This window comes from Protobothrops mucrosquamatus, unplaced genomic scaffold (genome assembly GCF_001527695.2).
Source record: "Protobothrops mucrosquamatus isolate PMUCROS unplaced genomic scaffold, P.Mucros_1.0 scaffold332, whole genome shotgun sequence".
In the NCBI taxonomy this organism is placed as follows: Eukaryota; Metazoa; Chordata; class Lepidosauria; order Squamata; family Viperidae; genus Protobothrops; species Protobothrops mucrosquamatus.
In genome coordinates, this window is record NW_015386671.1 from 41869 (window position 1) to 53739 (window position 11871).

At 37.4% G+C, this 11871-nt stretch overlaps 1 protein-coding gene across 1 annotated transcript in view; it reads left to right on the forward strand.

The window, feature by feature from the left end:
- The window catches only part of LOC107286838 (pituitary tumor-transforming gene 1 protein-interacting protein), a 23718-nt gene extending 19880 nt beyond the window's left edge, over positions 1 to 3838 (forward strand). The window contains exon 7 of the mRNA XM_015815271.2: positions 3714 to 3838. Within this exon, the coding sequence (XP_015670757.1) occupies positions 3714 to 3763 (50 nt within the window). The 3' untranslated portion in view covers positions 3764 to 3838. The remainder of the gene's footprint in view (positions 1 to 3713) is intronic.
- Positions 3839 to 11871: the final 8033 nt, after the last annotated feature.

Sequence of the window (11871 nt, forward strand, 5' to 3'; positions counted from 1 at the left end):
CTCTCTTGCTCTTTCTCCCCCCCCCCCCCCCGTCTCTCCCTCTCTCCGATCTTCTGCTCACCTGGCAAGCTGGCTTCAAGCTCTTCTCCAACAAGCTGACACACATTCTTATTGGGCTGGCTCTCTCCTGCCCTTCTTGCTTCCTGCAGAGACGCAGCAAAGGGAGGAGCCCCGTCCAATAGCTTGTCAGCTCGTTGGAGGACAGCGTGAGGCCACTCTCTTTTTTATACAGAGAGAGAGAGAAGGGAAGGGAAGCACAAGTGCCTCTCACTGTCTCTCTCTTTTTCTGCAAATGGTAGTGGAGGCTGGGAACTGCAGGAGAAGGCTCAAAGAGCCACATGCAGCTCCGGAGCCGCGGGTTGCCGACCTGTGGACTAGAGTTTGGTTTTTACTCTCAAAGGCTACAATTTTCTCAGTATTATAGGAGTTACAATTCCAAAACATTTGTGTTGAGCCAGGCTGTGAATGGATTCAAAGAAAATATTAGTACAGGTGGTCCTTGTATTATGATGGCAACTGGGATTTGAATTTCCATCACTAAACAATGTGGTCATGAAACACAATAATATGTGGCCGCACCACTTAATGATGGCAATCCCTGCACCCACTGCCATTACTAAGTGAGGATCATGGGTCAGTAGGTGAGTATTTCCTTCCTGCCAGATTTCAACAACCAAAGGCAATGGGGAAGCCGGCAGGAAATTCCAGGTGACTTTGAAGTAGGCTGGGAGGCAGGTAAGTGGCTGCCGTTGAGGGTGCACAAGTGGTGAGGGAGGCACAATCTCAACAAGGTTTGGCAACAATCTGTAAGTGACTGGAGAGGTTGCACAAGTGGCTGAGGAGGCACAGTGTGAGGTTCAGGAGGGTGCACAAAGGTGTACAGGTGGCAGATGGCGTGCAGAGGGCCTGAGGGGGATGCACAGGTGTGAGAAACTTATCCAGGTAAATTGTGATCTTCTCTGCCCGCTTCCCCATTGACTTTGCTTATGGGAAGCCAGCGAGAAAGATTGCATATTGCAGTCACATGATTGCAGGATACTGCAACCATTGTAAATGCAAGCTTGTTGCCAAGTGCCTAGATTGTGATCATTTGACTATAGGACGTGTGCGTGTGTGCTAGGATGGCCAGAACTTCAAAAAACATTTGTAAGCATCAGTAATCCAGCATAGTTGTAACTGCAGGCAGTCATGAACAAGTGATTGTTAACCAAGTAACTAACAGTACACTAGGTATTTCCAATTTCCCATTATTATTTCCCCTATAATGACATAACACAAGTTGAAGTGCACATTATTATAACAGGACAGACATGAGTTTTTTATTTTTAATAGCAACCTCATATTTGTAGAGATTCTCCTTAATCATTAATGCTGTCTTTTCTGTGGAAGTTTTCCCTTTTTAGGGTTGCTTATAGTTGTATGCATTCCATGATGACTTTAATATTTACAGTAGTTTTGTATTTTATTTTTTTTTGTAAAATTATGCAATTTATAATGAGGCATATGAATAGGATATCATATTTGGTATTATATTTGTGTGTTTGCACTTGCATATATGAACATCACAATGAAATTTACTGCATGGATATTCACTACAATTATCTCTGCAACTTACTGATTAAAATCTGGTTATCCCATGTCAGCCCCCTATATATTGTGTTCTGGAAATCTTCTTCGTCCTTGACATTAAAGATAGGACTTTCTAGTGCAACAGAAACACTCCATAAATGCCCTTCCTGCATTGTGTTATGATTGCCCTTCCTGCATTGTGTTATGATTGCCCTTTGTATTATGATTGCCCTTTGTATTGATACTGCCATTGTTCCGCTTATCCTTCAGTGCCATAAATTGTTATGTAAGCACCATATGCCAATCTCAATTGCTCATTTAACTGGTGAACAATCTAGTTAGTATATTCACAGGGAGACTTCTTTCTGTCTGGGGAGCACTCTGCCTTGATTAAAATTTTTGATGGATGATGAATGACTTACGTTTGGATTAACTTGAAGGATGGTTTAAAGGCTTCTAGATTTTAATTGGCTATTAGGATTTAGCATTTTTTACAGTTTAATGCACAGATGTCCATTTTTTTATTTCAGGGATCTTGAGCTAAACTACACTTAGTAAGAACTAAAAATCTATTTATGAAAATATCCTTTGAGGTGCTAGGCATGTTTCTAGTAGCAAAATAGTCAAATTAATTTTATGTATTATGACAAAATCCTTTAAATAAGATAAATTTGTGCTGTAAAAATCAGTATGTCTCTGTTACTGGGCATTGGTTAATAATGATAACTTCATTTCTATTTCTTTTATTTTTGTATTCAATTTATAAGCATCATAAATTGTCCAAGCAATTTTAGGAATGTACAACATGAAACAAAACAAGGAGTAAACATAAAAGTAAAAAACTATAGAATTATATTGGGAGTAGAGAGGGTAACAGCTAAGGAATAAAATCCTGATTTCAACTCAGGATTCCAAATGACTTGTTCCAGAGCCAATGGAAAGAATTTCAGTGAAGGACTTTCCTAAACAATTGCAACAGGTTAGGCCTTTGTACACTTCAAGAGATAGGGTACTATCCTATAGAGCAAGTATGGTCACAGAAGAACATGTCTTCAAACCCCCACAAGATTATTGTTTAATGATGGCATGGAGCAGGCCCACATTATAAGATCTAATAGAGTGGGCAGACATACCTGAAGAGAGGTAGTTCCACAAATAAGCAGGCCCTAAGCTCTGCAAGTCTTCCTAACCAGCACCTTGAATTTTGCCCAGAAGCCTATTGGCAATTAGTGCAGCTGAACCAAAGTGTACTCAGAACCACTTACACTGATGCATTCTGGACCAAGTGTAGCCTCTTGACTCGTTTTCAAAAGCAGCCTTACACATAGTGCATTGCAAGAGTTCAACCATAAAGCATACATGATCAGAAAGGGGACCTTCCAATCTGCAAAAGGGTATAAATGATAAGCAAAATTGCTCTATAGAAAAGCCCTTCTGACTGGAGCTGCTAACTACTCTTTGAGCAAGAGTCAAGTGTAGGAGAAGCCCCAACTACACAGCAGCAGTTCCGTCTGGGGAACTGCAATTCCATCAAGAACTGAAGTTGGAATAGCTTCTGGAAATGGGGAACCCTTGAATTTACAGTCAATTAATCTAGCTAGGCTTGAGCCCAAGCTTGTTTTTCTCCTTTCAGTCATTAACAAGAGGACACTGAGACAGGACTTGGATAGTATTTCATGGTTATCTTGGGTTCAGGACGGTGGGATATCTTCTGCATAGGGATGAAATCTGACTCAGTACTTGCACTTGTAGAAATAATATACAAGAAGTCCTACAAACAAAGGGTCTCAGGCTTGATTTCTTCCTCCACCATTTGGAAATGACCTGGAGAAAGGAGGCGATCCACTGCCAGACAGTATTGCGACATCCAGTTCTAAAGATGAGCCAGAAGAATGCCACAGTCATATTATCAGGTGTCACACAGATCAAGCAAGACCTGAAGAGTTAAACCCCTTCTAGCTCAGTGTTGTGAGAGGTTGTCAACAAGCACATTCTGTTTGCAGTTATGATTTAAAACAAAAAACCCTTGTTTTGTATTCATGCAGAAATTGAAATGTTCCATTCTTAATAGTTATTAGCTACCATGTTCAGAAAAGAACAATTCTGGAATCTCTGTTAATACTTTGTTTAATTTTATTTTTTAGGTCTACTTCAGGATTCGGACCATCCCTATAGTAGATACGAGAATGAATGAAAAATAGCACATTCTCGTTGCACCAAATTTGTAAATACATGTTCAGTAAAACCTAATGTTTATCTTGATTTTTTCCCCTCCTCCTTTTTGGAAACAACAATATTATATTTGCATCTAATGATTCTAGTTTAAAAATGCTTCAGGTTTTTTTTTCCCCTATAGAAAAAAAACCTGGAGGAGTGAAGTTTGAGATGCAGAAACAGTTTAATTTTCTTAAACATCACAGACTTTTGGGGGGAGGGGGAAAACCAATTCTGTCATCTTTTCCATGCTGCTAAATAAAGAGACTCTTTAAATCTGTGTCAAGTAGGTGTTGGCAAGTATTTGACACTGCAGAGGTGAGGTTATCACATAATCATAGCTTACACCATCTTCATGTTAATAGAATACAAAGGGTGTAAGTGAAAGAAACTGTCACTAGGCAGTGACCTTAACTGAATGAATGTGATCTGGTGCTTCTGGCTAGCCGGTACCTTCCGCACCATCAGATCCTTAAATATGGCATCTTAATCACTGCAGCCTGCCATTGTCTCATGTTAAAGTTCTTCAAAACTGCTTTTTCCAGTCTTTAAACATCTTGATTGCAATCCCTGATCCATTGTACTTAAGGCGAGACCACTGAAATTAACACTTGACTTTAAAAAAAGAAAGTTTAAAAAGATAGTAAAATCTGCAGTATTATATCAAAAACCTGTTAGCTATTTAGGTATGTATTAAGAGCTTTTCGTTTTAATCTCTGTACGTTCATAGATTGTGTTGAAAAGCCTTGTTCTTAATTCATTCCTCAAGCAATTATCTATCTACTTTTTCTAATAATGTACAAGATTTATCTATTTACTTTTTCTAATGTACAAACTTTTTGTATCTATTTCTGTCTGTATATAATCATACCTAACATCTATCAAAGCAGATATTTCCAGTGTATTGTTACTGTATAAATAATTAAAATAGAGCTATTAAATAGTAACTGTTAACTGTACTGTGCTTCAGACTTGAAGAGAAGAAAGTGCTTTGAAGCTTATGGATGTTCCTGTTCGGAGCTTTTCAGACTAATTGTGTATTTTGTGTGGATCATGCAGATAGCCTCCAGAACCACACCAGGATCCCAGAGTGGATCTCTTTGCTTTTAGGAACAGTTAAGTAGTATATTTTTCCTTTCACATCTGAAGCACAGCATAGCTGCTTTATTCAGATATTCATAGTTTAAACTGCTTTTTTAAAACTGTTTTTCTTAAGCAGGGAAGAAAAATGATCTAATAAGGACTGAAGTTGCTTCATAGTGAATATTACATAGCAATTTGGAAATGTGGGAAGTAGGGGATTCAGTAGAATACTTTCTTTTTCAGAAGAACATGCTATAACATTTTATTGTGGGTAACATTCCTCTTCTGTATTTAACAAGCCTACAGACTTTGTCATGTCATTACACAGCTGAAGTTCCCTAAACAAAACTCTGAAAACTAGGGCTCGCTAATCTTAACATTCATTATGAACATGTGATTTTCAGGAATAGCTCACCACAGTTTTCCCATATCAAATTTGCTTTGCAGAGTTGATGGTCTTTCAGAAATAGTGTGAAAAGGAGCATGTTGAGCCAAAGGAAGAGCAGTCTTGTACTATTAACTGAAGCTTTCACCCAATCAAATACAGGGTAAAGCCATTAGTGAGACCTAATAGATCAATTGTGTATTTCCACCTGGGTGCAACATCAAATTAAGCTAGAGCAATAGGCACTTACTACTTAATCAACTTTTTTTGGTATGTAGAGGAAAGTAGAGACATACCAACCAAAATTGTTTGTAAAGCAATTTGAAATAATGTGGTTGGTTTATCTTTCACCTTATTTAAACCAGATTCATGATTTTTGAGAACTTACAGCTTTGGATACTATTTCTGTAGTGAGTTCTCACTGGAGATATCTTGTGAAACTGGAAACTGCATGCGATGTGAAAATATTTTTTATTAGATCTGAACAGTTAATTGGACTGCTAGCAACTTCTCTTAAGTATCTGATGGGTAAACATTTATTTGAGCCTACTTTGTGAATGATTAATGTGAAAATGTAATTGCACCTTATGCTCTTAATTCCCATATTAGCCTTGCTGTTCAGTATTCCCCCTTCTCTGGACAAACATCTATGTAGATTATCTCAGGATAATAATTTGTGAATTCATCAAGGATGAGAGATCATGAAAAATTTGCCTCAATAAATTAAGAAGATGCATAAAGTTTTAGGTTTTGTACCTAGATATGATATATGTACAACTGAAGGATATCTTTCCGTGTTTTCTAATTCACATGAATATTGCATTAATTTAAAAAAATCACTTAGTGTATTGTACTTTATTTAATTGTTTATCTTCATGTTTTACCATGTTTAATTTTGTAGTTTGTATGTTGTTATGTTTGCAAATATGGATTATCAATATAATAAACAAATTAAGGATATGGTTCTGCCTATGTTTATGTTGAACTGAATCAGTTGATTGAATCTTGAATTCTATTTTATCCATGGGGGAAAACCAGAACAACTCATAGCTATAGAGGCTTCTGCTGACAGAAGGAAATTTAGAAGAAGTGATTGATTCCACCTTCAGAAATCTTCTATACTGCCTCTCTCCTCATAGCGAAGTGTCCCCAATCCTGTGGAACCCATCACCTTTTTGTCAGTTTGCAATTTCTTCCAGGTTAATGTATTTTGTGTCATAGTGGTTATATTCAGTATTCTAAAATACAGAACCTTAGATGAAGAAAGTGGGCTAAATGTTCTTGGTAAAAGAACGCAAAATAAACAGGTAGTCCTCATTTACAACGGTCAGTTAGTGACCATTTCAAAATGGGTGCTTTATAGCCCATAAAAACTTTTCTGGTCATTGTAAAATATTGCAACAATCCCCCCTTGGTCACATGACTGTATTTTGGGTGCTTGCCAATTGGCTTGCCTTTATTGCTGTTTGCTACATCTCATAATCATGTGACCCTGATTTGCCACATTTTAGCCAGTTTTGGCAAAAACGCATATTTGGAAGAATGAGTTCACACTAATGACTGTGGCATTTGCTTAAGGACTGTGGATTCACTTAATGGCTGCAATGGTTTACTTAATGACCATGGATTTGCTTAATGACTGCAGTTTGTTGCTTCATCATTGCCGCAAAAAATGTAAAATTGGGCCACTCGTGGGTCCTTGACTTATGATCAAAATGACTCAGAATCAGAAATACAGTCATTAATCAAGTACTATCTATACTTCAATATTGGGAAATGCTTAAGAATTTCTTATAGAGGAAAAATAGCTTATAATCAAGCAATGAGAATACTGTGTTTCAAATTGTTGCATAAGCTGATGTTGCCTGAGGGAAGATGGAAATGTTGAGTTTCCAAGTCAGACAAAAATAGCACGTCTGATTTGGTTAAGGGCATAGTTTTGTCACTAATTCATCGACTGAGTTACAGCAGCTAGGATTAATATGTTGCAAAGATAGGGAAATGGTAGCTTAGATTTTTTTTACATACCTTTCAAACTAGCAATTAGCTATGTAATATTGTCTTACTCATTCTTACTTGCTGAGCAGCACATGAACAGCATGGGGAAATAGTCACAGCTATTCTTGCAGACACCGTAAAAATTGTTCAGTACTATCTTCTAAGTATTCCCTTCTAAACATGCACAAAATGGTGATTTATAAGAATTAGCTATCTTTAGCCTGTATACAAACTTGCAATGTATGTTTGAATTCTTTCCCAAAATTAATTTTTAAAAAAAGGTATTTTTCAAATCACAATTGCCTGTGCCACGTTCCCTAGAATTGGACAGGAAGTTTACGAACACTAATGACCAAAGGCAGCCATTTCCTGTAGTTCATGCCAATGTATAAACAGCCTTTTTTAGGGGCCTTCTCCAAGTTGGTTTTCTAAGAAGATGCTCTCTTTCCTGATCTCTCCGTTCCTGGTGACTGCCTCGACAAATCTGTGCAGTTTTCTTGAGAGCATTTTGGAAGTGACTTGCTCCTGCCTGCTTCCTAGGGCTGTGAAAAGTTAGTGATGCAAGTTCACCATCTGACTTCGTGTCTAAGAAAGGACTGGGTTTCATAGCCCCTTCCCCCTCTTTTCTGGCCTTTTGCTTTAACCACTGAGCCAAACAGGCTCTTGGGATGTTGAAAATTTAATAACTATTTCCTAGCATGATAACTTTTACAGGCATCTGGAAGGTGAGAGATTAAGAAATGCTATAGTAGGAGCTACTAAAAATGTTATTTCAAAAGAAGTATTTTGCTTGCATCTCGTTATAGGGATAAAAAAAAAATCTAGGAAGCAATTGCTAGTCAATATAGACAATGCAAAGATTGGTGGCTTAGCTGGACTAGTCCAACTCAATATGCCAGTTCCCTATTTTCACACATCCCCTTTTGGAAACAGTATTGAAACATCTACAATCCTTGACTTAAAACCATTCATTCAGTGACTGTTCAAAGTTAAGATGATGATGAACGAGGGACTTACAACTTGTATCCAATGTTATGGCCATTGCAATGACTCTCCCATAGTCAAGTAATTACAATCTGGGCACTTGGCAACCTGTTCATATTTATGATCTCTCAATTTCAGAAGCCTCTTGACTCTGCAGCTGAAGATCCAAGTGGTTCTGAGGCCTTTGTACAATCTGACCTTCCTACGCACTTTCTTGCTTCCTCCCCCCACCAGCTTGGAAGTTCCTGATGCATCCCCTCTGACTTCATTGTAGGAAGCCAGCAGGAAGCTGTTGCACCTAACTAAGTGAAGTCAGCATTCACTCAGTGACAGCAACTGGGACTAACTGGATTGCCATTGCTAAGCAAAAAAAGTTGCGCTTTATCACTTAACAACAAAAATTTCTGGTCTCAATTGGGATTGTAAATTGAGGACTTACCTGTACCCCAAATTATCAATCATCTTATTTACAGCAAGGATGATCTGTGAGTTTCATAAAATGTACCAAAGGAAAGGAAAACAATCAGTTTCAATGAAAAAAACTGAATATGAATAAAACCATTTTTAAAGAGCGTGGCCACCTCATTTATAAACATTGAAGGTCATTTATCATTTGAGAGAAACTTTTTGGAACGAGAGTTTACTTGTTTTAGCAGCAACTAGAACAAAGAGAAAGAGGCAGGCTTAGAGTTAAATGTCTCATAGTATCCAAAATGACTTAGTATTTTTGTAGAGTTCTATCTTCTCATTTTAGTACGTATTATTTTTAACTATCTTGTTACATCTCTTTTTAATATGGCCATTATATTTGCCTTCCCAAAAGCATACCAGTTTTCATTACTCTAATTCTCAACCAAACTTGATGATCATGTCTATGAACAGTCAACCACATTGTCTTCTCTGATCACTGCTTTTGATTCTAATCAAAATGATAGGCAATGTCTCTTGTCCATCTGCTATTCATACCTGATACCTTTCATCCACATTTTGACAAATTTGTAGATATCCAGTGCATCCAAAGAAATCTGCAGCTCATTTAGTGCTTAGTTCAGCTTTTGCAGATTTAAGCTATATCTCCCTTGTAGAGAATATAAAATGAGAATCATTATGCCCATGATCCAATAAAGATAAGGTCACCTTGGCAGATTCAGTAAAATAGAAAAGCAAGCATTGTTCGTTATACAGTTCTTTTGTACTCCTGCTTGTTGTTTCAAGTTTCTGATATCACTCTGAATGCATTCTGTTTAGGATAACAATCACTTAGATATATAGTGATAAAAAATTGATGTTACATTTTTAGCATGACACTGGCTAGTTGAGGTAAGAATTTTAATGAATTTAACTGAAAACTGAAAGTTAACTTGCTCTTTCATTTGATGGCCCTGCTTGACCCAATCAGTCACTTATTGATCAACTTTTGTTTTTTTTTCAGCAGCATAACGTCATGCTAACTGGATCAGAGGTGACCAGTTTGAAATTATTGGAGAAGAAATTTCCTGATGTCGTATAAAACCTCATGAGATTATAATACTTTTAACACAAGGCTAATATAAAGGACTACAAAACTGAAATGTTTTGAGATCTCCATATCTCACTATCAACAAAATATTGCAGCAATGGCCTTGTTTATACAATAGCAGTGAGCTAGTAATCCAGTTTAACACTGATTGTTCAGGCAGAACCCAATTACGTTAATGGGTCAAGAAATGCCATTTTAGGGAATATCAAATCCTCATCCATTTTCTCTAGTTCATCTTACACCAGGAAAATATGAAGAAAACTTCAATGCATCTACTATTCCACTGGCCTGGCAGACACTGATTCTTTTTCCAAATTATACTCAATTGGTTATGAAGAAGGGGCCAATGCATTGTGGAAAAAGGTGGGTGTAAATGATTGATATAGTCATATAGGGTTAAACAAAATCTGCTTGGTTGTTTATGGAAGAATAGAATATATCTCTGAAACGGATTGGCTGCAGCAGTCATGCACACCTACTCTGCCTCACAGATCAATGGGGAATTGGATATGAAAAATACATTTCTATATTTTGTGTAATCATTAGCATTTTCAGGATTTTTCTTGTGAATGTAAGTTAAGGTTTAAGAAAGATGCAGCTGTACTTCTATTGAGATAAATATATTTTCTTTTTGTAGAAGGCTATTTTCTCTGTTTCCCAAATCATGTGTTTTACTTAATACCAAACTAGGTGTCCTTCTTTCTTTACAACGATTTGTTTTCTCAATGATGTAGTTCCATGAAACTAAAAACTCTTTAACCTCTTCCAATTAGAAGATGACACTTTGTCAGAAAAGTGTTATCTGCCTGAATATCATAAGAATGGCATGGAAATGTAGTGATCTGCATGAAACCATTACAGTTGCATATTTAGAGAAGGGAGATCTGCTTCCTCTATTTATAGCTCCAGAGAGCTCATAGATTCATAATTGTGCAAGGATTTAGGCAGAACAAGTCCTAACTTTGGTAGAATGACACTATTGCGTCAAGCAACCAATGCCGAGATCGCTGTAGACTACAAGCAATGATGTGGTACCGGGAATTTGACAGCTGAATGATGTGGTCAAAAAGCAAAATATAATGATGGCACCAATTTATGATGGCAGTTCTGATTGTAGTTGTTCAGCAAATCATATTTGTTAGGTATGATATTACATGACTGCAACTTGGGACTTCCTTGGGTTTTCCCACTGCCTGCTGAAACTGACAGAGATCACAAATAGTGATCAAGTGATCATGGGACGCTGTAACTATCATAACTTTATGCTGCAGTGGTCACAATTTGAGACCAGCTACAACTCTTTTCATTCAATCTCTTTGTAACTTTGAATGAGCACTGAACAAATGGTCACTAAATAAGGTCTAGCTGTACTTGATAATTTGTCACCCCAAATGATTCTTATGCTCTTAGTTAGCAGAAGTTGCCTTATTGTGGAAGAGTCAACTATCAATTTGTGTGATTTCAATAAGTAAAAAAGAGAGGCAGCACTTTCTTTCCTTTCAAATAATAAAACCTCAGAATCCAATTGAGAGCAAATAGATCAAGACCAGCCAGCATGATTCATTATTTATTTATTACATTATCATCCTGTCCTTCTTTAAAGGTCTTCAGTTAAACATACAAATCTTCCTCTATGCTTCCCCCACTTTATTTTGCTACCTGGTCAGGCAGGACAGGCCAAGAGGCAGTGATTCCTCCAAGCTGACTCTGCGTGCTGCCAGGGTCACTCTCCCTAGGCCAGGGGTCTTCAAATGTGGTCCTTTTATGACTTGTGGACTTCAACTCCCAGAATTCCTCAGCTAGCATGCCTGGCTGAGGAATTCTGGGAGTTGAAGTCCACAAGTCATAAAAGAGCTAAGTTTAAGACCTCTGCCCTAGGCCAATGCAGGTGCTCCACAGGGAAAGCTGTGAGAAATATAAGAGGTAGCAGAGAAGAGCTGAAGAATTCAAAGCGCATCTTATTTCACTTCTTGCCTGCCATAATTCAGAGGATCTCATGGCAGGTTCCATAATAAAACCAAATAAAAATAAATGACAAATTAATTAAAAACAAAGAGTTTAAACAACAGAGAAAACAAGACATTTAAGGGATAAAAGTTATCTAGGACACAAAAGATAT